This window comes from Symphalangus syndactylus, chromosome 3 (genome assembly GCF_028878055.3).
Source record: "Symphalangus syndactylus isolate Jambi chromosome 3, NHGRI_mSymSyn1-v2.1_pri, whole genome shotgun sequence".
NCBI classification, from domain to species: domain Eukaryota; kingdom Metazoa; phylum Chordata; class Mammalia; order Primates; family Hylobatidae; genus Symphalangus; species Symphalangus syndactylus.
In genome coordinates this window covers 35,084,838-35,112,196 of record NC_072425.2, presented here as the reverse complement: position 1 = coordinate 35,112,196, position 27,359 = coordinate 35,084,838, and the positions used below count along the sequence as shown (strand labels likewise).

At 42.9% G+C, this 27,359-nt stretch overlaps 1 protein-coding gene across 3 annotated transcripts in view; it reads left to right on the top strand.

Annotated features, from left to right (window-relative positions):
- The window catches only part of PALM2AKAP2 (PALM2 and AKAP2 fusion), a 529,571-nt gene that overhangs the window by 241,192 nt on the left and 261,020 nt on the right, over window positions 1–27,359 (top strand). For all 3 annotated transcript variants that reach the window (XM_055271528.2, XM_055271531.2, XM_055271532.2), the window contains exon 4: window positions 10,955–11,085. In XM_055271528.2, coding sequence (XP_055127503.1) covers window positions 10,955–11,085 — 131 coding nt within the window. The remainder of the gene's footprint in view (window positions 1–10,954; window positions 11,086–27,359) is intronic.

The window sequence follows — 27,359 nt, the reverse complement described above, 5'->3', positions numbered from 1 at the left end:
TTATGGCTATCTTGGTAAACTTCTCGCACAGTTGATGAGATTGGCTATCTGAGGGATCACCCAACACTCGCACCATGGCAACCTTGCTATTGCAGGGCAGGAGGTGGGTGAGGTGGGGAGGACTGGAGGTGATGGTAACTTACTAAGCAGAGGTGAGTGCATTGTATGTCTCTCTCTGGGAAAGGCTTGTGTGGACAGAATGAGGGTGAGTTATTTGCCTTGAATACTGAAAAAGGAAAGCTCAGAGGTTCCAAAGGTGGCAATGGTTGTCTAGTACTACCTGCAGAGAGACCCCCAGCTTTGGGAGGTCCTGAATTTCTGTGTGCTGGTGAGGTGGGGTCAGTGGTAAGGTGAGGAGGGTCCTCAGGCCATAGTGAGGCCCAAGTAAAACTTCCCTCAGGACCTTGCCTCTCTTTGTTCTGAATTCACCCTCCTTATAATTATTCAGTTATTTTGATATGAGGAAGGGATTGCCTGATTGAAGGATATGACCACTTTAGGAACTAGGAAGGAATATGTTTCACTTTAAATCAATAAACTGGTGACTGAACTTGAATAGCATGAGACTTTTTCCCTGTAATCATCCAGTTTGCAGCCTAGTGGCCTCGCCCCTGGATGGAAGTACATTTGTGGAGGTTATATTTTCTTCTCTGTGAGCCTCTCCAAGGAGTTGGCCAGTTTTCTCCTGGTAGCCTGTTAGCCACCGTCAGTAACAGTCACAATTTTTTTGAGTGCCTAATACGTGCCTGGTACTTTAAACACACACCCTCAATAATGACCACAAGACCGTTATTACTCTCTTTGTCTTACAGGTATGGGAACAAACTCATGAGGTCAAGTGATTTGCCCAAGACCATAGAGAGTATAAGTGAGGGAGCCTGAGAGAAACTCCTGGGCTGTCTGCCTTCAAAGATCGAGCTCTTTCCAGGCCACTGTTCTCTTTGAAAGAAATGTTTCCTTTGGAATAATTCGTCTAGTGGGATGCCAGTTACCATCATTGCTGTCTCTCTTACTCTAAATATATTGTGATGGACTCCAGAAAATTTAGATCACGTGGAGACATGTCACAATGATTACTGAAGTTCCTTGAAGTGGAGAATATTAGGAAATATGTCAGTAATCAATATTTGTTTCACTAATTCACAAAATCCTAGATATTCTCTAAGAAAAAAAATATTCTCCTTGCATTAGAGTTAGTTGTCATGTTTATAAGATATAACTTTCATATTCTTTATATAATTCTCATATTCTACGTCTTAAGATATAATTCTCACATGTGGGAATTATCAGATAGCCTGTGGACCCTTATTCTCATGCAATGAGATGAATTATTTAGAAAGATTCACTGGTCTCTGGTCAAAGCAAATAAATAGAATGCAAGATAGTAGTTTTGGCATTCATAGATATTTTTAGAAGACTTACTCACTGCAATATTTAGGAGCATATAGTGAGCAGCTCTACAAAATGGAATAGCATCACTTTGTATATGGACTTTGAGCAAATTCCATAATACAATAAAAGACCAAAGTATAAAATGGTAAAATACTAGCTGCTACATCCCAGTGATTAGGAAACCTCAAGACACTTTGAACTCCAGGCCAAATTAAACTCAGATGTATTTTTAAGGCATCCTTAGCTATATGTAGTGTGGTGTAATAATTTCTAAGCATTACAAGTAGAACTAGTAAGCAATTTTTGTAGCTATATTATTTTTGATGATTACAAAAGGAAAGAATGTATAATCATTGCCAAAACTAAATTAAAAAGTACAGCAAAATATAAAGAAAAAACATATGTACTGTATACTTACCATTCAAATAGAACCCATGCAGAAGTATATCCTTCTATAGTTTTTTCCCGATATATTTCTGTAGATTAAGATATGTAACCATTGTTCACAGGGCTCACCAACCTGTGGGTAAAATGAAATTATATTAACATTAGCATTGGAATAACATTAACTTTTACCCCTTTTTTATGTGGCTTCTTTTTAATTCCCATACAAAAATTTATAATTTTTATAAAATCCCATGGAACATTCTTTCACTTTAGGATAACTGACTTTGATGTCTTCCTTGAAAAGAATGTCTCCATCTCAAACTCTTAGCTATTATGTTTCTTATACTTCAGTAGCATTAATTCATCTAGAATTTATTTACAGACGAGGTATGCAGTAGGAATATAACTTTACTTTCTACTGATGCTGAGCTGCTTGTCTCAATGTGATTTATTGATTAATTCATCCTTTCCCTCACTGATTTAAATGTCTTCTTTATCACCTACATATTTCTGACTTACATTTGAGTCTACCATTTATGGATTCTTTTTATTCCATTAATCTGCCCATTCCTGTGCCAGTATCGTTCTCATTTAATCCCTATAGGTTTTTAATATATTGTAATATTTCATAAGACAAGAACTATCATTATTCTTTTGAAAAATTGTCTTGGCTTTTTATTTCATAGAAACAATTATTTATTTTTATTTTTTTATAATGAGACTTGTGATGATATGGATTTTTAAAAAATAAATCAGCTACTATATCATACTAGAGCAGAAGGAATTTAATATTTCCTTCTGTCCCTTGGTTGAATTGCCAGAGATTTGTCTATTTTATTGGTCTGTTCAAAGTCCCAGCACAGCGTAGGCACTCAGGACCTACTGCAACATGAATTCCTTGGAGACTGTCATATTTACAAAGGTTTGCCTGACAGAGTTGGCCCTGTCAGAATCAAATTGCTAATACCACGTCTTCAATATATAAACTGCCTTTGAATTACTTATTCATGAGTAGGGAACCCTCACTAGAGTTTTCTTCTAATCCAAGCTATAAAAATTGTCATTATATTTTGAAGACCACAGCCTTTTCTTCCAAGAAAGCTGAATGAAAAAAGATGAAAGGCTGAATTGTGACCCTGTGAAATATTTATTGTCAACCCACTAAGGTCATTTGCTGAAGAGCCCGAAGGTATCAGAAGACTTGCTACAAAGATATTACAGTGTCTTTCCCGGTTTTGAACATTTAGCACTAATTTTAGACTTTTCCTTGTTACTGGGATGTGTGAAAGGCTTATTTCAAATTTTAAAATATTGAACAGATAGGCACAGTACACAGTGTAAAGTAACCTTAGATTTCCTCCCTTGTTTCCATACCCAGAGCTTGAATGGAAGTTAAAACCTGATTTCTTCTATCAGAAGTCTTGGGTCGGCTTGTCCCTGTGTGGACTGAAGCATATAACAAAATCTTAAAACCAAACCAAGATCTTGTTTATTGAGAGTCAAGAAAGAGAAAGGAAAGAGTGGGAAGGATAGGGGAAGAGGATGAGGGACAGGACACAGATGAATGACTGAAAACACAAACGCAGCTATTGCCTCATGCTGAGTTTAACCCATTTTCTGTTAGAAAACTGAATTTAGGCCAGGCGCAGTGGCTCATGCCTCTAATCCCAACACTTTGGGAGGCCAAGGCGGGCAGATGACCTGAGGTCAGGAGTTCGAGACCAGCCTAGCCAACATGGTGAAACCCCCGTCTCTACTAAAAATACAAAAATTAGCTGGGCTACTTGGGAGGCTGAGGCAGGAGAATCTCTTGAACCTGGGAGGTGTAGGTTGCAGTGAGCCAAGATCACACCACTACACTCCAGCCTGAGTGACATAATGAGACTCTATCTCAAATAAAAAAGAAAAGAAAAGAAATGAAAATTGAATTTAGCCATATTCCAACCATCATCCACTAGAATAGCCAATATCAGCTTCAGCCAGATTACAAATGAATGAAAGATCCACAGTAAAAAGTAAAATCATGAAAGTATACAAAGGAATCATGGGTGAATATTTTTATAGTGAGGGTAAGGAAGTCTTATCTATGTATGACATCAAAGCCAGAATATGCAAGTAAAAAAGATTGCCAGATATGACTTTAAAAAAATAACAAACATCTGACCAGGAAACAACTGGAGACTTATTACAAGTTCTGATTCACCTCCTACTTCCCCACTCTGCTTCACCCAGCCTCTCCAGACATGCCTCACTATTTACCGGGGTCACCTCAAAAAGTGGTATCTAGGCTGGGCACAGTGGTTCATGCCTGTAATCCCAGTACTTGGGAGGCTGAGGTGGGAGGATCATTTGAACCTAGGAATTCGAGACCAGCCTGGGCAACATAGATTCCATCTCTACAAAAATAAAATAAAAAATAAAAGAAAGTAAGAAAAATGACTTCATTGCAGTTACCTTAGCTGTAGATGAAAAAGATTGGGTTAGATGATCTCTGTGATCTTTTTTTAGCTTTAGTGATCCAAGATTTTATATTTGCTAAAGTACAGTGTATGTGCATGATTTTCCAAGAATTCCTCACATGTCAGCCTCCGTGGATGAATAGAAGATACAGCCCTGACTGCGAGAACTCAGGGGCAAGTAGGGGAGAGAGAGCATCAGTATGGAACCCACCACTAGAGGAGCTGAAAAATAGTTTTCCATGTTATGAAGTGGATCAGTGGCACCTGATTTTGTAAATCCTATTTGAGCAAAAAAGAAAAAAGGATTCTTGGGTGATCGTACACAGAGGCAAGATAGCAGAGTGTACCTCTTGGCTTCAAATCCCAGATCCGCAGCTCACTTGGTGTGATACCATGGATAAGTCAGTTAATGTTAGCACCTACCTCGTGGGATGCTTGTGAAAGTTAAGTGGATTTACATGTAAAGCACATAAAGCAGTAAGAGTTCTATAAGAATTATCATTATTGTCACCATCATCACCCAGTACTATGGCTGCAAATACCATTTATGTATATATGACTGCCAAATTGAGAATCCCAGTCTTCCATGTTCAACTGCTTTTCTGACATGTCCACTTAGATGGATGTCACTTTCATTTAGAAGTCTCTCAAACTTAACATGTCCAAAATGAAAGATTTTATTTTCTGCTTTTCTATCATTTGTTCTACTCTTCCCTGTCTCCAATTGATGATACCACTATTCACCCTTTCACTCAAACCAAATATCTATGCATCACCCTAATCCTTCCCTTTTTCTCAGCCCACATCTAACCTATTACAAGTCACACTGATCTACCTCCAGAATGTACCACCATGCCTTTTGATTCTTCTGTCCCTCTTCCGTTTCAAGCTAATATGCTCTGTCACTTGAACCATGCAATAAACTCCCATCACTTGTACTTTGTAGTCCTGCCCCTTGCAATGTGTTCTTCCTATTGAGCTTAGAAGATGCCACAAACTCTTAATAAGGCTACAGAATCCTACCTAATCTTCCCCCTGCCTTCTTTTCCATCTTCAGTTTGTTCTGCCCTCCCACCCCAACCTCACTTATTATGGTCCAGCCACTCGGGCATTTGTTGTGGTCCGCAAGCACACCAAACTCTGTCCTACCACCAGGCTGGTACATTTGCCGGTCCCTCCACCTGGAACACCCCTCCAGATCTCAGATCACAGCTTGAATGTTCAAGTCATCAGAGAGACCTTTCCCACTTTAAATGTCCTCCCCTGGTCCCTCTTTGTGACATTGTCCTGTCTACCTCTTCCTAGGCAGCATCATAGTCTGAAATTAACTTGCATCCTTGTTTATTGGGATGAAGGCTTGGGTGAGAGTAGGGACTTGCCTGTCTTCCTGAGCTGTGACTTCAGGGACTGGCAGAGTTCTTGGCACCTAGGAAAGGGATAAGAGAGCCACTGCTCCTGAGTTGGGGACACAGAAGGAGAGGATGGGTAGTTCTTTTAGATTATGGTGTTTGACCAGCCATTGAGAAAGCTTGTGTATTCTTCAAGCATTTGGATAGTCATAGGTCCTCATGCTGTGCTACTCAAATCGTGGTCCTCAGTCTGGCATTGCCAATGACAGCATCACCTGGGAGCTCATTAAAATTCAAATTCCCAGGCCTTATGCGAGACTTAGAGAATCTGCATCTCCATGGGTGGGTCCTGGAATCAGTGTCTTAGGAAGTTCTCCTGGTGGTCCTTATGCATACTGAAGTTTGGGAAACTCAGTTCTTGCTTTTTGTTTTTCCAGAGCTGGCCAGGCCAGTAGAGCAAGAAACAGATTTACTTTGGGAGTTCCCTCTGTCCTCCTTTCAGAAGCCCCTGTCAAGGTTCCCTTTGTCCAGCTGCCAGCTCCCCATCTGCTCCTTCCTTGTGTTGACTTGCCATGGTGACATTCATTTGACAAATGTGAAGTTTGACAGTCCTTAGCACCTTGGGAGGAGTTCGAGACCAGCCTGGCCAACATGGTGAAACCCTATCTCTACTAAAGCTATGATACTATGTTAGCTATAATACTTTTTTAAATGTATGTTATTTAGACAATAAAGGCCACAAGCAGAGAAAAGGTTTTTTAATTTTTATTTTTTTTATTTCTATTGAGCTCTGCTTCCACTAAATTCTGAAACACTGAGGCAGCCAATACAAGCCAGCACAGTATAGGGAACACTGTGCTTTGGATGGTGCATTCAGTATACACCACTCCATTTGGAGACATGTTGGAGACAACATGAGGGGGATCTGGAGTCGGTTAAGGAAGCCTTTTGAATTGGTGATTTCCCCTGACAGCATGACTTTGGAGCTAAGTAGAAAATCAACTATGCTTTTTTGGCTTCTTAAAAATGTCTAAACACCTTTGTGAAACAGGATTCTCTGAGACCAGGCCTACTGCCTTTTCCAGTTTTTTTTCTTTCTTTCTTTCTTTCTTTTTTTTTTTTTTTTTGGGACAGAGTCGTGCTCTGTCACCCAGGTTGGAGTGCAGTGGCGTGATCTTCGGCTCACTGCAACATCTGCTTCCTGAGTGCAAGCAATTCTCCTGCCTCAGCCTCCTGAGTAGTGGGGATTACAGGTGCTCGCCACCACACCCAGCTAATTTTTGTATTTTTAGTAGAAACGGTGTTTTGCCATTTTGGCCAGGCTGGTCTCGAACTCCTGACCTCAGGTGATCCACCTGCCTTGGCCTCCCAAAGTGCTGGGATTATAGGCATGAGCCACCACACCCAGCCCCACTACTGCCTTTTTCTGTTGGAGCCTCTCTTCCTGGCTCCTCCTGTGGGAATGTTCTTAATGATGTCATGCCTATATCAAGAAAACAGATGGAAGTAGAGGGACATGCACCTCTGGGTGACCAGAGTCACCAGGCTGCTCTGGCCAGAGCTACCTGCTGATGGTGGCAGCTAAGTTGGTGAGAAGTGAGGGGCTAGACCCTTCATGTGGTGGCAGGAGGCACTGTGTGAAGAAGATCAGAGAGAACATTCCAAGAGCAGCCACTTATGTTGCAAGAAGATGTGGCTGCAGAGCATCCCTGCTGGTGTGCAGACAGCCAGGACTGTCCACGGCTGCCTTTCCAGAAGGGTCCACACCAACACCAAGGCTTCCAGGATGTCTGTCCCCCAGAATCCTAAGGTTTTTACTATCTGTGGTTTGGACATCTTTAGCACAGGAAGCACCCTGAAAGTGTGGTCCCTACCCCTCCCAAATAATTAGAGAGAAGGAAAGTTGAGAATTTCCCAGTTCATCCATTTACTCATTCATTCTAGGGAATTGGGCTACAATTCCATTGACTGAATGAAACAATGGATGAATTGGGAAATTCTAGGTGACACAATGAATGTGAAGGTGGATAAAGGACAGTCAGTCCCAGACTTCCAGGAACCGGCAGGCTACAGGGGGAACAGATGTAAAAAGAGAGAATTTGTGGGTAGTATGAAAGGGCCATAGAGTGTGTCTCAGAGCCAGTAGAGGTGGAAGGCTTCTCTGGTGGTATTTTACTTGTTCTTTCTTAGGTAAATAAAGCAGAGGCCAAGGGAACAGGATGAACAACAACAATAGTAAACATTTCTATAGTACTAAGTATGTGTGTGGCCGTTTTAGCCTATAAACTCCTTTAATCCTCCTAACAACCCTCTGAGATGGGCACTGCTATTTTCTCCATTTTACAGATGAGAAAACTGAGGCTCAGTGAGGTGAAAGAGTCTGTCCAAGCTCACTCAGCTGGTAAATGGCAGACTGGTTCCAGAGCTCAGGCTGTTAGCCACTGCTCAGCATGGCCTCTTGCAGTCTCTACCCTCTTCCTGAGAGTAAATTTCAGAGCCAAGTTATAGTTCAAGAAAAGCAAAGCAATAATCATTCTTCTACTTCAGAAATGCTACCAATGAACAATTTATTTTGTGCCTACACCAGATTAAATTATCTGAATAAAAATATAAAAACATTAATTGACTAAAAAATTACGTCTCATAATGTGTAAAACAGGGTCTGTCTGGGAAATTTTGAGAGGTTTTTGTGGAGAACAATGGTTCTGAATGTTTTGTAGAAAGAGCAACCGATTTGCCCCACCCTTTTCCACTTTCCAGTGGAAAAGAATCTCTGATAAAGCTTTGATAGGCAACCAACGTAAACAAATTATACTGCACTCTTTTACACATGATTTTATATTATCAAACAATGCCCTATAATGTAAAAACTGTACATTTTAATACCTACCCTGGTGGTAGATGCACACTATTTATACAGAGCCCATTCAACAGGCAGCATGTTACCACTGATGCATAACTGTTTACGCATATTGGGGTGGGGGTGGCTCCTGTCTATAATCACTGTAAGAGTATAGTTAGGATGTGAACAAACTCAAGTCTTTAAGCCTAATTATTAAAAAATTACAGGTCAAGTACCATAAATTTGCCTATGTGCTGCAAGAGTAATCAAACAGATCTCTACAAACAATGATTTGTGGGTGGGGGGAGATGGGAGGGATAGCATTAGGAGATATACCTAATGTTAAATGACGAGTTAATGGGTGCAGCACACCAACATGGCACATGTATATATATGTAACAAACCTGCACGTTGTGCACATGTACCCTAAAACTTAAAGTATAGTAAAAAAAATGATTTGTAATGAAAAGGCAAGAATAACATCAATAAAAACCATGGTCACCTGAACCCACACTGATGATGTATTGTCAACACAGAGTCTATCCTGGAAGTGCAGGAATTCTAGGCTGATTGAACTTGCTCCTGGGCATGGAGCAGGGTGTCTACAGCACCAGATGACCCCTGGACTTCTCAATAGAGTGGTGAATCAGGACCATTAGTGAAGTCTAACTTACTAATACTAGGTGTTGGTAATTTTTTTTTTTTTGAGACGGAGTTTCGCTCTTATTGTCCAAGCTGGAGTGCAGTGGCATGATCTCAGCCCACTGCAACCTCTGCCTCCCAGATTCAAGCGTTTCTCCTGCCTCAGTCTCCTGAGTAGCTGGGATTACAGGTGCATGCCATCACACCTGGCTAATTTTGTATTTTTAGTAGACATGGGGTTTCTCTATGTTGGTCAGTCTAGTCTCGAACTCCTGACCTCAGGTGATAGGCCCGCCTCGGCCTCCCAAAGTGTTGGGATTACAGGTGTGAGCCATCACACCCGGCCCAGTGTTGGTAATTTTTAAAGATTCATCTTATAGGTTCATAATAAAGTGCCCTTAATGCTGCATACAAATGAGAGTCTATGGAATTGTGCATCCTTTGCTCATAAGAGCTTCAGGGAGTCTGCTCCAAGCCTGCATTCCCTGGCTCTCAGTCATTAGAAGAGTTCTTTCCTTTCACCTCGCTCACCCTGCCTGATGAGATCAAATGAAATTCTGGACAGAGGTGATGCCAGGGAGCCAGGGAGCCAGGGAACCAAAGAGCCAGGTCTTTATTCTGTGTTAGCTGGCTTAATAGCCATTGCCCCTGCCCTTCCTTTGGTTGCTTACTGTTTCTGGGAAGAATTGGTCATGTGCCCTGCATCCTCACTTTGGTCCCCTCTGGTGACCACTGACCTGCCCATGGGCATGCTCACAGGTCCTCTGCCATTATGTACAGGGTTAGTGGCTACTGCCATCAGCCATCTAGGGACCATATAAGTGGAACCTGAATCAAAATTATCCTCTCACATCTACCTCTCCTTGCTCTTCCTTTTAGGGAATTTCAACATGCTTTTTTCTTGAACTGTTTTCATTTCCCTTCTCAAAGCAGTAATTGCTGCCTCCAAACCATCGACCTGAAACAAAAGCTTTTTATTCCACTGTACTGTATTGTAGTACACCTGCAAGCATGGGATGTATGGTTTTGTTTTGTTTTTTTTTTTTTTGACAGGTTCTCGTTCTATCACCCAGGCTGGAGTGCAGTGGCATTATCAGAGCTCGCTACAGCCTTGACCTACCTGGCTCAAGCGATCCTCCCACCTCAGCCTTCCTGAGTAGCTGGGACTGCAGGCATGCACCACCACACCCAGCTAATTGTTTAATTTTTTTGTAGAGACAAGGTCTCACTACATTGCCCAAGCTGGTCTACAACTCCTGGAATCAAGCAATCCTCCTGCCTCAGCCTCCCAAAGTGTTGGGATTACAGACATCAGCCACTGTGCCCACCTAGGGGCATATGATTTTTATAACATTTAGAGATTATTGCTGAAGATGATTGGGAGTCATTAAAGAAGGGAGTCATTGAATAAGAGTCTTGACAATCTTTTTAAAACACTTTAATATGGATCAGATATTAGGTGGTTGTAGGAAGTTAATTAAATTACAGTTGCATAGAAAAATGTTCTTAATTTTTATAGACTCATACTGACATATTGTTGGGTAAAATACGGTTGTTATTTACTTTAAAATCATTTGATGAAAAATATATGGGAAAATATGGCCAAATGTTCATAATTGTTAAATCTAGATGAGGTAACATGGTCATTCATTATACAGTTCACTCTGTTTTTAATTTTTTTTAATAATAGAAAATGATGTAGAAATAAATCTCTTTGGGTGTTGGTCTAGAGGGAAGTAAGGAGCCAAGTTAGTGAGGAGGTGAAGGCAGCGATTCAGGCAGCGCTGATGAGGGGTGGAGCTAAAACAGCACCACTGCAGAGGGAGAGGACAGTGTGGACTTAAAAGTATAATCTTGTCTGTTGTCTTCCCTCACTCCCACAGTCCAAAGTGCTTCGGGAGAAATGGCTGCTGCAGGGCATACCCGCTGGAACTGCCGAAGAGGAGGAAGCCAGGAGGCGGCAGTCTGAAGAGGATGAGTTCAGAGTCAAGCAACTTGAAGATAACATTCAGAGGTAGGTGGCTTCCAGCCCAGGGAACCCCTGCTAGTTTTTCATTGCAGTAACCACTGCTCTCCTCTAGGTGGCCTTTCTCAATACTGTTATCTTCTGTACTTGAGAATTTTCTTCCTAAACAAAGCACATTGATGTTGTTTAAACTTTTCCAGATGACCCAGAGTTATGACACAGAGTACTAATAATTCTTTTTATTTTTAACTTTTATTTTAAGTTTAAGGGTACAAATACAGGTTTGTTACATAGGTAAACTTGTATCATGGGGATTTGTTGAACAGTTTATTTCGCCACCCAGGTATTAAGCCTAGTACCCGTTAGTTATTTTTCCTGATTCTCTCCCTCTTCCCTCCCTTCACTCTCCAAAAGGCCCCAGCATGTGTTGTTCCCTTCTACATGTCCGTGTGTTCCATCATTAGTTCTCACTTATAAGTGAGAACATGCAATATTTGGTTTTCTGTTCCTGTGTTAGTTTGCTAAGGATAATGGCCTCCACCTCTATCCATGTCCCTACAAAGGACATGATCTCATCCTTTTTTGTGGCTGCAAAGAGTACTAATTATTACATTGGGCTGTAATACAGCACAGTGATGGCTTCATGGGACCACGAGGTGTTGTGAGCAGGTTGCCCCTTCACTAGGTGCTCCCTTTGAGTTCTTATATTAGCTGTCATCTTTTTCCTCCTTCAGGTCAGGTTGTTAGCTGTTATTGCTGCTGTAGTGAATCTGTTTTCAAATTTGCTATATTTGGTCAATTCGAAATGGGAAAACTGTAGTCAACAGTCTTGGGATTGAAATGAAGAGTGCGGAAGTACTGAGTGAGAGCACCTCTGTAGGTTATGTGCCCGTGCTCTAAAAATTAACTTTGTATTGTCTGCTTTCGCTGCTCAGAGAGTGGTTTCTTTATGGTTCTCAACCAGGATCTGATCACTTCAATCTGGGAGATAAGCGACCTGTCTGTGGGCAATGACTGGCCAGGCTCAGACAAGAGCAATAATGTAGGCTTTTACTTGGGAGCTATAGCCACTCCAGGTCCTAGGACACCTAGCCAGAGAGATATGAGATAGGGATGGAAGGTGGTAAGCGTAGATACCTTAGAACCAAATCTGTCCCTCCAACCCATCCCACCAAATTCTGCCTGAAATCTCACCATCTGGAGCTTCATCTCTGTCTTCTGAGCTTATGAGCTCTTTTTTTTTTTTTTTTTTTTTTTTTTTAGATGTAGTCTCGCTCTGTCACCAGGCTGGAGTACAGTGGCGCAATCTTGGCTCACTGCAACCTCCGCCTCCTGGGTTCAAGCGATTCTCCTGCCTCAGCCTCCCAAGTAGCTGGGACTACAGGCGTGCACCACCACGCCCAGCTAATTTTTGTATTTTTAGTAGAGATGGGGTTTCACCATGTTGGCCAGGATAGTCTTGATCTCTTGACCTTGTGATCCGCCGCCTCGGCCTCCCAAAGTGCTGGAATTACAGGCATGAGCCACCGCACTGGGCGTGAGCTCTTTTAAAATACAAAAGGTAATAGCTAAGCTGCTACCAGCCATTTATAACCAACAACAAATTAAGACTCTGAGGGCACCTGTAATAGTGTCACTAAAGGGAAAAGCAAGCCGAGTAAATCCCAAAGGCATACGTCAGCCTATGTCCCTACTTTGCTTAGGTCCTCATGTGTCTTAAAGAGCTTTCAGAGCAGCTTGGCTAAACACTGTGAAGGAAACTGGCCAAGAAAAAGTTTGGAGGGTTTGTGTATACATATACATATATATACTTACACACACCCGTGTACATGCACATGCTTTTTCTTAGAATACAAAGGATAAAGGCTAAACTGTTATCAACCATTTATATCATACATATGGATATCCTATACATATATATATAGAGAGAGTAGGTGTTATTATAGACAGAAGGCAGAAAGGATTTGGAAAATAGGATAAAGTTAGTTACATGCCCTTTTCTATTTTTCTTTTTGTTTCTTTTTTTTTTTAAGAGATGAGGTCTCACTCTGCTGTCCAGGCTGGACTGCAGTGGTGCGATCATAGCTTACTGCAGCCTCAAACTCCTGGACTTAAGCTATCCTCCCACCTCAGCCTCTCAAATAGCTGGGAATAAAAGCTCATGCCACTGTGCTTAGCGTTTTGTTTTTTTTTTTTTTGGTAGAGAAAGAGTCTCACTATGTTGCTTAGGCTGGTCTTGAACTCCTGGCTTCACGTGATTCTTCCCTCTCAGCTTCCCAAAGTGTTGGGATTACAGGTGTGAACCACCGTGTCCGTCCTATTCTGTTTTTCTTAAATAGCACTGGGAAGCATGGTCTTCCAATCAAATGGGCAGTTTAACCTTGGCTTGAATGCAAATATGTTGTTATTATGGTCCAGTAGGTGGTAACTTGCACTTGTAGAATGAGCCATTGCGTGCGGAGGCTAGAGTCTTAAACTGAGACTCAGTTTCTGGGTAAATTGACCATTGGAAGGAGGTGTTGCGAGTTAGGGGCTGGTTTATTGTTCAGGTGGTCATGATTATACTCAGAAAAAAATTGTTAAAGTTCTTTTTATCCTTTAAGTCAATGGAATAAAGAGCACACTCAATGTATGCAGGCAGTCTCACCCATTTAGAGCTAGAATCCCAAGCCAGAGGAAGGAAATCACGATAGCCTACGGGCGTGGGTGGTGAGGCCTGGATCCAGGGGCCGTTTCTTCTGTTCTAGTCATGACTTTGAGCCAAATGGGCACCGGATGTGTGCTGGGATGAGCTGTGCTCCCTGGAGCTGCTTTCTGTAGGAGCAGGACTGTGGTGAGCATCGTTTCCTCTGCAGGACCTCCTGAGGGAGGAGTTTCTTCTACCCTGGAAGTCAGCTTCTGCTTCTCTTCATCTTGCTGGCATCTTCTCTGCCACAATGTTTATTAGTGTCTTTACTCTTCAATCCCATGCGAAGAAAGAGCTGTTATCTCTCTTCCGATAAAGGACACTCAGTCACCTAAGACATTTTCCTGTAGTTGAACATAGCTTAGTTCTCACTCACAGAATGACATTTGAATAGTTCTAAAGGCTCATTGCAAACATGAGCACCCTACAGTGTTACAAAGTCCCTGTGGATTGGCTGGCATGGCTCTGCTGATAGGGTTGAGCTCACCTAAGTGACTCTAATCTGCATGTTGCCTGAGTCCACTCTTGTTTACCCTGCACTAACAGGCTAACCGTGATGCTGTCTCTTTCTAGCAATGGGAGAGGCACAAGAGGGCTGAGCAGAAACAAGGCCTAGGCTCAGAACTGCCCACAAGCCATCTGCCAAACCAAGTCATTGAGCAAGCCCGAAACCAAGGGAGGAGACAGCCAGCCAACTTTTAGTGGAAGGAACACAGATCAGAGAAGGGTGAAGAATGGGGATGAATAATTCAGTCTTCCAGGAGCATGATTGTTGAATTGAAAACTGCAAGCTTTCAGGAAAATGGACCGGCATTAGGGAAACTACAGAAAAGCCATTTAAAAAGAAAGAGGACTGGCTGGGCATGGTGGCTCATGCCTGTAATCCCAGCACTTAGGGAGGCTGAGGCAGGTGGATCACCTGAGGTCAGGAGTTCAAGACCAGCCTGGTCAACATGGCAAAACCCCATCTCTACTAAAAATACAAAAATTAGATGAGTGTGGTGATGGGCACCTGTAATCCCAGCTACTCAGGAGGTTGAGGCACGAGAATCTCTTGAACCCGGGAAGTGGAGGTTGCAGTGAGCTGAGATCATGCTACTGCACTCCAGCCTGGCAACAGAGTGAGACTACGTCTCAAAAAAATAAAAATAAAGAGGACTAACTAAAACAATGCAAGAATGCAGAGAGAAAGGAAGAAGAGAGTAAAAGAGAATATATGTGACTTCAAGATCAAATTTGCGATCTGATCTTTATATAATAGGAATCTTGAAAACCGTAAGATCAGATGCAGAACCATTAAATAAAGGAATTTTAAGGGAAATCTTCTTTACTCAAAGCAAAACATTAATCTGTAGATCTTTAGATTTGGGCCCACTAGTCTAAGTCACCCCCAGCAATCAATTAGATTCTCCTAAAGAGATACATAAACTGTTTGCAAACTATAAAGTATACTAGTACAGTTGTGCCCTGAAAGTATTTTCGTCCTTGTTGTTGAACTAAGAATAGCTTGAAGACACTGAAGGAGGAATAGAGAATAGTAACCAAAGAACAAGGAACATTTCTACAAAGAAAGACTAAGGGAAATTGGGTCATTTAGTTTAGATCACAAAAAGATAATGGTATCATAACTCAGAACTTCAAGTGTATGTAGGATCTAGGCCATATCTTAACTCTTTATGTGTAGGCCATTTTGAATATGGCAGAGACTTCAAATAAAGCATGCAAATTTCTACTTAGACAGATGTCTATTTCCCTAGATACCTCCTAGAAGAAAGAACATAATCACCTTTTAATTCTTATTCTGTGATTCTTTACAGTGCCAGTAACTGCACAAGAAGCTCCAGGTTTACAGACATGTTTTTTTCCAAAATGTTATTTATAAATTGGTGGTGGTTTGGAAGGGTGAATGTCGTTCTTCTGCCAGAATTATTATATGTGGTGCTTAGCTTTTGAGGGCAGCCCACGAAGAAGGAAGGAATGGAGGAAGGAAGGACAGAAAAATGTAACTAGAATGTTAAACCTTGGGCATTAGAATCACTTGGGAAGGTTTTTAAAAATAAGAATTACCAGGCCTCATTCTAGGAAATTTGGATTTAGTGATCCAAGTAAGGAGTCCTGTAATCTGTTTTTTAAAAGGGCGTTCCAGATAATTCTGTTGCATGGTCAGGTTCAAGAATGATTGCTGTAAATTGAAAAAAGGATAGACCATAAATGAAATCCCATTTTAATACCTAGAAACCCCCCAAGGAGAGTGGGAAGTAAATCATGTTTATAAGAAAACTGGCTTTACACACAAGGATAGAGGACAACCCAACCCCTGATTCAGACTATTTCTGAGCCTTCCTACTTTGACCCAAGGAAATGTGAAACCTGCTTTGGGGATTCCTGTAGGTGAGGGTAGCTCTGGCTTAGAGCTGAAGTCTCTCCTCCATAGGCCCCACAGTAGAGCCAAGCTTTCATTTGAAGTGGATTAGAAACAGCCTTGGTTCTAATGATGATCCAGGTTAGGAAAACTGTCTACTTTACCAAAGGCCAGAAAATTCTACCATTCTTCCAAGGTTTCTTGCTAAAATTCAAAGTAATGTGGTCTTGAAGGGGTGACACCAAAGCAGCTGCAAAGGAAGAAGAAAACCCGGGTGCCACAATGGAGAAATAGATTGTCATTCCTTTGCACAGCTTTTCCCTGGGTAATGTCAGGATATTTTTGGCTCCCTAGAAACCAGAATTAAAATAGGCTAAATAAGATTGGAATTGTTGAAAGCAAAATCTGTAGACGTTTCCTTTTTTGAATTTTTTGAATGTCCACATCTTCTGTATGCTTTGCTTCTTGTTGGAGTGACATATTGAGAAAGCCCAAGAGACTGTTTCTGGCTTGGGCCCATTGCCAGCCATTGTCCATGTGAATACTGTGTGTGGTGGGTCCCTGGAGGCCACATGTGGACCTGGGATTGATACTCTTGGAGATTTTAGGTAGTTCGATCCACACTAGCCCTGTTTACTTCATGTCTGCCCCAAGCATCAAGTCTTGTTGCTTACCTTGTCACTTTCCCACTTAAGATTCTCTTTCATTTCATTGGGTTTTACTAAAGTGTTTGAAATACAGAGTTTTTAACTTCCTTTGATTAGTGAGAAATATGGAGAAAATTTGTCTCCCAACCTTATCAGTTGGGGGCAGACCAACCCCAGTGAAGATGAGAAACTTCATGGAGTGTTAAATGAAAATGGGATGAGCTGTCACAAAGCCAGGGTGTTAATTCTAGCTCTGCTGATCATTTGCTGTGTGACCTTGGGCAAGTCTTTCACTCTCTCCAGTCTCAGTTTCCTCATATCTTCAGTGAGAGATCTCTCAGGATCTTCCAGCTCTGGTATTCTGAGTTTCTCCAATTTGAGGAGTTGGTTAGAGATCTCTTTTCTCAACAGTGTATCTGTGCTGAGAAATGTTACTGTTATAGAAGGAAGTGGTTTTGGAAACGGGTCAGAGTGGAGGAAAGAGGTTGAGTTCTCAAAAAACAAAAGGCTAGGTATAAGTAACTGATTCATCACAGAGATGACTAATTCATCAGAGCAGCTGTCTGTTCTAAAATATGTCACATCAAATATTCATTGAATAAAATATTGAAGTCTCAGTTGCTAACCTAGAGAGAGCCAAGCAGCTTTAAAAAAAAATCAGGATACAAGTGTACTCTTCATTTCCGCATCGGACCTATGATTCTCTGAGTACCTGTGTGGGTCTCTGGTAAATACCAGAATTCACTTAATTTTCCACATGGTTAGGAGGCTCAAAGCCAAAGACATAGAGACATCAGGCATAAGCTTATGTATCTTATTAAGCATCTGTATGTTATGTTGTGGGGTTTGGCAACCAAGAAGATGACAGTTACTTACAACTGTTCTAGAAAAGGCAACCACTGAAACGTTCATTGAAATCACAAAGGACGCTTGCTTGGGATTCATTGTGTTCTTCACATTTGCTATTTTTAACTCCGTGATTCACTGTTCTTTTGAGCAGGGAGAGGAGCCCTCCACAGTGGCATTCCACATCTGTGCACTTCCAGCTGGGGTCCCCACCCCACGTTCAGCCACATTTGCAGCCCAATTATTGTTTCCATTCTTTTGTTTCCTTCCAAAATAAAACTGTATGTGCTATGTATACAGTAAACTACGTAGTAGTGTCACTATATTGTGTAATATTTCCTGTTTCGTCACTCCCTTCTGCGTAGCGGCCTAGCTTTTCTGCCTCTATTTAATTCATTAATTTTCTAATTTAAGCCTCATAATACTCCCATGAGGTAGTGATGATAATGATGATGACGACGATGATGATGATGATGAAGAGAGAAGAGAGGCACAGGAGGTGAAGTAACTTGCTGCCCCCCCTAAAAAAATTCAATGGAAGGACATACAAGATGAATGAAAAATAATTTAAAAAAAGTGAAAGAGCAAGTATTTGAACCCAACTCTGTCTAATTCTAAAGCATGTTCTCAAAAATCCCAGCAGAAGTTGTTATTTTAAGCTAAATTTTTTTGAGACCTCTGATATTGAGTGAAATTACACTAACGTGCACCTCGTGATGTAGGAGGAGGGACAGGTAATGTGATTGTCCCTCCTCAACCTCCACACATGCTTCTTCAGAAGGCGGTACATCAGACGCACCATGACCCTGGAGGTGCCGGTCTTCAGCCTGTTGTGAGTGGTCATCGTGGTGGTGAGACTGCCCCCTTCAGGTTCTTTTATGAAGTGCAGGTTTCATTTTAGGCTTGGCTCCCTTCTGTCTCTTTTGGAAGCCCTTTTCCTGATTGCACTTTCTAGCCTGTGTACACTCTAAACCTCTGCTGGAAAGTGTGTGTGCTTCTGAAAAGGGCTCCAGCATAGCAAACTCACTAGAAAGCCGGACCTCAGAGCTTGACCAAACTTGGTTGGAGTCCTAGTTCTGTGTTTACAAGTTGTTTGATCTTGGACAAGCCATGTAAACTCTCTGGACTTGTGTCCTCGCCTGTACATTGGGGAAAACTATACCCACCTCGCAGTGCTGTTTAATGTGTAGAGATCAGGTGTGTTTGTGAAGTGCCAAGAACAGCAGGCTGTCAGTAAGAATAGTGCTGTTGACTGGGCACGGTGGCTTATGCCTGTAATCCCAGCACTTTGGGAGGCTGAGGCAGATGGATCACCTGAGGTCAGGAGTCCGAGACCAGCCTGGCCAACATGGTGAAACCTCTTCTCTACTAAAAATATAAAAAATTAGCCAGGCGTGGTTGCAGGCGCTTGTAATCCCAGCTACTCAGGAGGCTGAGGCAGGAGAATCACTTGAACCCAGGAGGCGGAGGTTGCAGTGAGCCAAGATCGCGCCATTGCACTCCAGCCTGGCTGGGCATCAAGAGCAAAACTTCGCCTACAAAAAAAAAAAAAAAAAAAAAAAAAGAGTAGAAAGAATAGTGCTGTTGTTGTTTTTTCTTCCATCCCCCTAGAGCAGGGTTTCTTAACAGCTGTGCTATTGACATTTAGGGCTGGATAGTTATTTGTTGTGAGTGGCTGTCTTGAGTATTGCAAGATGTTTAGTAGCATCCCTGGCCTCTACCCAGTGGCTTCCAGGGCCACCATCGCCCTTTTCCAGTCATGATAGTAAAACATGTCTCCAGACATTGCTGAATGTTGCCTTGGGGACAAAATCTCTCCGAGTTGAGAACTACTGCTCAAAAGCCTGGCATTATGTGTATTGATACTAAGATGAGAATCTCACCACCAAGTAGTTTCAGAATACAGAACCCTAAAAAGATTTATGAAGATAACATTAGTGGTTCTCAGTGCAAAATGACAAAGTGTTTCAGTTACTTGAAAATACAGGGCTTCTCACTGGGCGCGGTGGCTCACGCTTGTAATCCCAGCACTTTGGGAGGCCGAGGCGGGCGGATCACGAGGTCAGGAGATCGAGACCACGGTGAAACCCCGTCTCTACTAAAAATACAAAAAAATTAGCCGGGCGTGGTGGCGGGCGCCTGTAGTCCCAGCTACTCAGAGAGGCTGAGGCAGGGGAATGGCGTGAACCCGGGAGGCGGAGCTTGCAGTGAGCCGAGATTGCGCCACTGCACTCCAGCCTGGGCGACAGAGCGAGACTCCATCTCAAAAAAAAAAAAAAAAAAAGAAAATACAGGGCTTCTCTTACGCACTGAGCCATGAAGGTCTGTTCAGAGTTAAAAAGAAATATTTGCTTTTTTGGTTTTTGCATTCAGTATTGTGCTGCTTTTGCAAAGGCAATAATTTTATGACAGTTCATAAAACCATAGAATCTTAGAGTATGCATAACTGACATGTTATGTGGATCAACTCCTATCTGATTCTTGAATTTGCAATGAACGTAATGAGCGGGAGTCAAAAACAGTCTCTCCCCAAAGCCTGAAAGTGACAGGAAACTCATTTACTTGCAAAATAAAACCCAAGTCTATACTGGAACAACTCTAATTATTACAGAGGATCCTCCTTTGGGATGAAAGCTTTGTTCCCTGCAGCTCCTACCCTCTCTCTGGTCCCTGCCCTATCCTCCAAGGACCATACAGAAAAAAGCCCTCTTCACTGACTGAAAAAATCTAGATGCTTAGGGTTTGTGGTCAGCTTTGCAAGCTGGCACAGGTAAGGGAGGAAACACTCTGAAATTGCAGTCCAGCATTTCAACATTTCATGTGTGTTACTTAGCAACAATAGCAGAAGGCCTGCCAGATGTACCAGAGTCATCGTGCCTCACTCAGGTTTTGTAGGACCCATTGTAATCATCTCATTATTGGTCTGGCAAATTGGGTTTATAGTGCCCAGAACTATGAAAATAGTAGTTGAATTTCTTCCATACACTGAGGCCATGTAAGAGCCATATATGGGAAATACATGCATTTTCCAGCCCTCAGAACAATTGCTGCAATGGAAGGAATTCTGCAAAGTCAACTTTTTTGGTAGCCAGTTCCAGGCTTTTTGGCCTATGATTGCCACACCACCAGTTTTCTCTCTACAAAAAGCTTTTTCCAATTTTAGGTCACCTTGCATAGCCCCTCTGGCTTGTAACGTGGTCATTTCCAACCCTTCTACATTCTTGATGGAATGAAAACATCAAGCCTCCTGTTGACATACTCTTCCACAGTTTTCATGAATTATGCATTTTGAAGGCTGCAGACAAGAGGTGTCTCGGTCCTTTCCAGCGATCTTCCAGCATGGAGGTCTTATTTGGTACCTCCATCACAAGGGCCCAGAGCCAAGATGATCTCTTGAGCACAATCCCCACTTTGTGTTTCCCTTTTTCACTGTGTAGGCCACAGGGAAGAGTACTGTGGGACCTGAGCCTGCTTGATGCTCATCAAGGCCCGCTTCCTCCAGCCTTCCCAGCTTCTCTTTCCCTCAGGTCTAGGCATGGAGCCCTCCAGGACAGCGAATGGGTGATAAAATACACAAACCATCTCTGATTATGGGATTTTAGCCCCTTAGCAAATGCACACAAGGATGCTAGAGAAAACACTCATCTTCCTTCTACTATCCTAAAAGCAACTTCCGATATCAAGAATGTTTTTGGATCTCTCACCCAAAGGTATAAACCTTAACAGTGGGAAATTCAGGCCAGGGGAGAGGAAAGGGTTACACATTAAGAGATGACTTAGGTTTGGGTAGGTTCATCAGGAGAGGTCTGCCTGCATCCTAGTTCCTGTCCTTGTTTTGGGAAACTCTTTTTAGCATACTTGGAGTACATGTTCAGTTAAACTTGCAAAGTGAAGAATCAGGGAATGGAGGCCTAAATGTGGTTCACCTGAGGCCACACGCAGAGTGAGGCGATACCAGTGTGCTTCCTGCAGAAGCATCTCCCACATCTCTGCCAAGCCTTTTTATCTCCTTTGAAACAGAATCTCTAATGGAATAAACCACTCCAGGGATCCTAGAGTCTTGTGTTTGTTCCTCCTATGCAGAAAGGCAGAGGAAAAAATTAAATAATATCTGAATACCGCCTAGTGCACAGAGAGTACCTGTGAAATTACAGGGACATTCAGCCAGCAAAGAATGTCCCCCTGGCCAGGGTGCCTGGAGGAAGGCTTTTAAGTATTACCATGCTGTGCAGCATGGGGCTGCCAGCCTGACCAGATTCTAGCTGGAAGGATCAGGCATCTTTAAAGACCAGCAGCACTCAGGGCCATTGCTGGGCCACATGGCTCCTCTGTACAATTAGAAAATGCAGTTCCACAGGGTACGCACCACTTAGAAAGCCACTGGCTGGACTTCAGCTCCCTTCGTTCCCTTGGCTGGCATCTTGGGCAACAACAATCTGTACAAGCATGCACCATGGCCCTGCTGGCTTCTTGGTCTCCACGTGCCTCCTTCTTGTTGGTCATTAAGGTTATGCCATTTTTCCCCCATTATTAAGTAATGTCAGGTAAGGCCTGAGGAGATGGAGATGAAGATTTTTACAGGTCACAGGGGAACACTGACATGTCACTCATCATTTTGTGTGTGTGTGTGTGTGTGTGTGTGTGTGTGTGTGTGAGACAGAGTCTCACTCACTCTGTAGCCAGGCTGGAGTGCATTGGCACAATCTCAGCTCACTGCAACCTCCATCTCCTGGGTTCAAGCGATTCTGTCCTGTCTCAGCCTCCTGAATAATTGGGATTACAGGCACCCGCCACCCTGCCAGGCTAATTTTTGTATTTTTAGTAGCAATGGGGTTTCTACCATGTCAGCCAGGCTGGCTTTGAACTCCTGACCTCAAGCAATCTGCCTACCTTGGCCTCCCCAAGTGCTGGGATTACAGGTGTGAGTCCCCGTGCCTGGCCATCACCCATCAATTTTTAAATGGTAGAGTGGCTCCCATGATGGATGTTATGAAAGGGTCTATGGGTGCAGATGAAAGGGAGTGATCATTACTACTCAGTCCAGGTAAAACTCCCTGGCTAGAGGGTGAAGACAACGTGGTTTGAGTTGTTAGGTAAATGTTTCCTTATCATTTTTCATTATACGTTACATTTACATTCTGTTCATCCCTAAGATACAACTCTTAAGATTACATCTCTCAGATGTAAACTCCACCAGAGTAAGGACTGTCTTGGTTACCTGCTGTGTTCATTTCCTGAGACTGATGTAACAAATTTCTACATGCTTGGTGGCTTAAAACAGCTCCAGAGGCCAGAAGTCCAAAATCAAGATACTGGCAGGCCTGTGCTTTCCCCAGAGCATCTAGAGGCAAATCCTTCCTTGCCTCTCTCAGCTTAGTGGGTCCAGACATTCCTTGGCTTGTGGCTGTGTCACTCTAATCTCTGCCTTTCTCTTCACATGGGCTTCTCCTCTTGTCTCTGTGTCTTCTCCTTTGTCTCTTATAAAGATGCCTATCATTGGATTTAGGGCCCTCCTAAATAATTCAGGATGATCTCATCTCAAGATCCTTAAATTAATTACATCTACACAGACCCTTTTATCCACATAAGGTGATATTCATAGGTTCTGGGGTTTAGGATGTGGACATATCTTTCTGGGGCCATCATTCAGTGTACTATATCTGAGTGCCTAGATTACTGTTTGGCACCTAGGAAGTTGCTCAATAAATAGTTTTCAATTTACTTTATCTGTGTCAGCCTTAGTTCATCCATAGGATTGCCATGAGGTTCAGAAACCATCATTTATATCCAGAGATGGTATAAGGCAGTGGTTGAGGGCATGAACATCTGCATAATACTTGCTGGGTTCAAGTTCAGAATCTCTGCTTGCTGCCTGTATAATTTGAGGCAACTTCTTTAGCTTCTCTCTACTTCAGTTTCTTCTTCTATAAAAAGAAATAATAATAATAATAATAAAGATCAACTCTATTGGGGAGGGGTGACTATTAAGTCAATATATTCAAAGAGTACCTAGAACTGTCTTGGACTTGGTGCCCAGTAGGTTTTGGCTTTTATTATAAAAGTAAAAGAATGATATGACAATGTACAATATATAAACAATCTCAAATTGTTTGATTTTATCAGACTCCCTCTCCACTTACAGAAACAGCTGAGAGGGCTGTCATGCCTTGAGATTAGCATGGCATTCCAGAACTCAGCCACGGCTGAGCATCCAGGTCCAAGGGTGCCTTGGAGGAGTACACCTCACCTTTGCGGTCCAGAGCAGAGGAAGGCAGGGAGGCTAGGAGTGCAGCACTGAGAGAGGAGTGGCCACTGCCTTACAAGGCCAAGAAGCGTCCCATCTCCACAGCAGCTGTCAGGTTCCTTCCTGCCCTGGGAACAGCTCTAATCTGTCTGTTTACCACCTACCTGCCAGCCTTCAGCAGGAATTCCAGTACGGCTGGGCCTATCAGCTAAAGTAGAGGATGAAAAAGAACCAATTCAAAGGCAGAAGAAATAGGGTAATATGATAGATGGATTTGATAAGAATCCAGACCAATTGTGGGCAGACCAAGTTGAAAAGGGTGAGAGGCTAGAGTTATCTCAGCAGGGGTTTTGTTTTGTTTTTGAGACAGTCTCACTCTGTCTCCCAGGCTGGAATGCATTGGTGTGATCTTAGCTCACTGCAACCTCTGCCTCCTGGGTTCAAGTGATTCTCTCATGCCTTAGCCTCCAGAGTAGCTGGGATTACAGTTGTGCACCACCACACCCAGCTAATTTTTGTATTAACACCGTAGAGATGGGGTTTCACCGTGTTGGCCAGGGTAGTTTTAAACTCCTGAGCTCAAGTGATCCATCCACCTCAGCCTCCCAAAGTGCTGGGATTACAGGCATGAGGACTGTACCCAACCATCTCAGCAGTTATTTTAAAAAATGTTTAGCCTTCTGATGAGAACACATGGACACTTGGTGGGGACAACAAACACTGGGGCCAGTTGAGGGGGCTGCGGGGAGGGAGATCATCAGGAAGAATAGCTGATACTTAGGTGGTGGGCTGATCTGTGCAGCAAGCCACCATGGTACATGTTCATCTATGTAACAAACCTGCACATCCTGCACATGTACCCCAGACTTTAAAATAAAAGTTGAAGAAAAAAAGAAGTTCACTTTTCCGCTTTCCAGTTTCTTATTAAAAAAAAAAAAAAAAGAAGAAGCAGCATCTGGCCGGGTGTGGTGGCTCCTGCCTGTAATCCCAGCACTTTGGGAGGCCGAGGCAGGTGGATCGCCTGAGGTCAGGAGTTTGAGACCAGCCTGGTCAACATGATGAAACCCCGTCTCTACTAAAAATACAAAAAATTAGCTGGGCATGGTGGCAGGCACCTATAATCCCAGCTACTTGGAAGGCTGAGGCAGGGAGAACTGCTTGAACCCAGGAGGCAGAGGTTGCAGTCAGCCAAGATCACACTATTGCACTCCAGCCTGGGCAACAGAGCGAGACTCCATCTCAGAAAACAAACAAACAAAATGCATCTAAGTTGTCTAAGTGATGTCCTGCTCAAGTCCACAGGGGACTTGCTTTATTACAGAAAAGTGGCCAAACCCAGTAATATTGAAAGTATGGTCCAGGGACTGCTTCTGGTCAGGCAACTGTTTATTACTAGTCGTGACAAAGACAGAAATTGCCAGTAAGGTGTTTAGAAACTTTAATAGCAATATGATATCCCAACGGGTGATCAATGGACCCATCTTACTGAATAGCATAGAGGCAAGTTTGAGTGTCGTTGCACTCATGTGGTGAGCTGCATGTGTCGTGGGCTGAGTGCTAGTATTGGTCTGTGATGGATTGGGATCAGACCCTTGTCCATGACCATAAAATCTTGAGCAATATTGCGGCACTATTCACGATAGCAAAGACTTGGAACCAACCCAAATGTCCAACAATGATAGACTGGATTAAGAAAATGTGGCACATATACATCATGGAATAGTATGCAGCCATAAAAAAGGATGAGTTCATGTCCTTTGTAGGGACATGGATGAAGCTGGAAACCATCATTCTCAGCAAACTATCGCAAGGACAAAAAACCAAACATGACATGTTCTCACTCATAGGTGGGAATTGAACAATGAGAGCACATGGACACAGGAAGGGGAACATCACACACCGGGGCCTGTTGTGGGATGGGGGGAGGGGGGAGGGATAGCATTAGGAGATATACCTAATGTTAAATGACTAGTTAATGGGTACAGCACACCAACATGGCACGTGTATACATATGTAACAAACCTGCACGTTGTGCACATGTACCCTAAAACTTAAAGTATAATAAAAAAAAATCTTGAGTAATATTGCAGCAAGCCAAATGGCAAAGATGACTACATGCCCCAAGACCACACTTTTTTTGCCTACATTTCTTTTTAACAGAGACACGGCCTCGCTCTGTTGCCCAGGCTGGTCTTGAACTCCTAGGCTCAAGTAATCCTCCCATCTCGGCTTCCCAAAGTGCTGGGATTACAAGCATAAGCCACTGTGCCAAGCCTCCCTAAATGTTTAAATCTTGTCATTGCCACCTTCTGCAACATTTACTTTTGAATCTAGAAAAGAGCTTGGAGTCTTTCTACCAGGCCTATCCCCACACCACTTCCCATCTCAGAGGTGAAGAACCTGAGGCCAGGACCGGCCACAGAACTCTAAGAAGGACACAGACAGTCAATGATCTTCCTGGCACAAAACCCAGTGTTCTTTCAAAGCTACCATTCTTTTCCTGTAACTAATGCAAAAGCAAATCTTAGCCCATGACAGGGAATCACAGATTCCAAATGAGTGCCCTCAGAATGATTGGTTTCCTTGAAAGCAGCTGTTTCATAAACATGACTTTGCGGGGGCATCTCAGGCCTTCCATGCAATGGAGTCTGCTGGTCTTGGGGCTGCTCTGTTAAGCAAAGGGTGGGAACCAAAGGTACTGACATTTTAATATTAGCCACACAGATGTCCTGGCTTGTAATCTGGAGAAAATCAGTCAGTGTCCCAGCTGAATCTGTAAATAGGAAAGAGAATAAGATTTGCTCTCTCTCGGGACATACTAAGAATTTTTGTCAGGCTAGAAGAGGCAGCCTAGAGAGATTTGTTTGATCTGGGAAAGCAGAAGTCAAACTTGGTTTTTCATTCGGTAAGATCCGCTATGGTTAAAATGTGGTCAGAGGGCTCATTCAGCCTCCTACTTCAGGTTGAACTATACTTACTTTCTCTTACTTTTAAAGAAGGAAGGGAGATTCTGTAACTGAGTGGCTTTTCTTTTAGTCAGTGCTGTCATATGCCATGACAATATTGTATTTAAGTCTGTTCTCACAGTGCTAATAAAGACATACCTGAGACTGGGTAATTTATAATGGAAAGAGGTTTAATTGACTCACAGTTTAGCATGGCTGGGGAGGTTTCAGGAAACTTACAATCATGGCAGAAGGGGAAGTAAACACATCCTTCTTTACATGGCAGCAGCAAGGAGAAGTGCTGAGCACAAGGGGGGAAAATCTCCTTATGACTCATGCCTGTAATCCCAGCACTTTAGGAGGTTGAGGTGGGTGGATCACTTGAGGTCAGGAGTTTGAGACCAGCTTGGCCAACATGGTGAAACCCCGTCTCTACTAAAAATACAAAAAATTAGCTGGGCATGGTGGCAGGTGCCTGTAATCCCAGCTACTTGGGAGGCTGAGGCAGGAGAATTGCTTGAACCTGGGAGGCGGAGGTTGCAGTGAGCCGAGATCGCACCATTGCACTCCAGCCTGGGCAACAAGAGTGAAA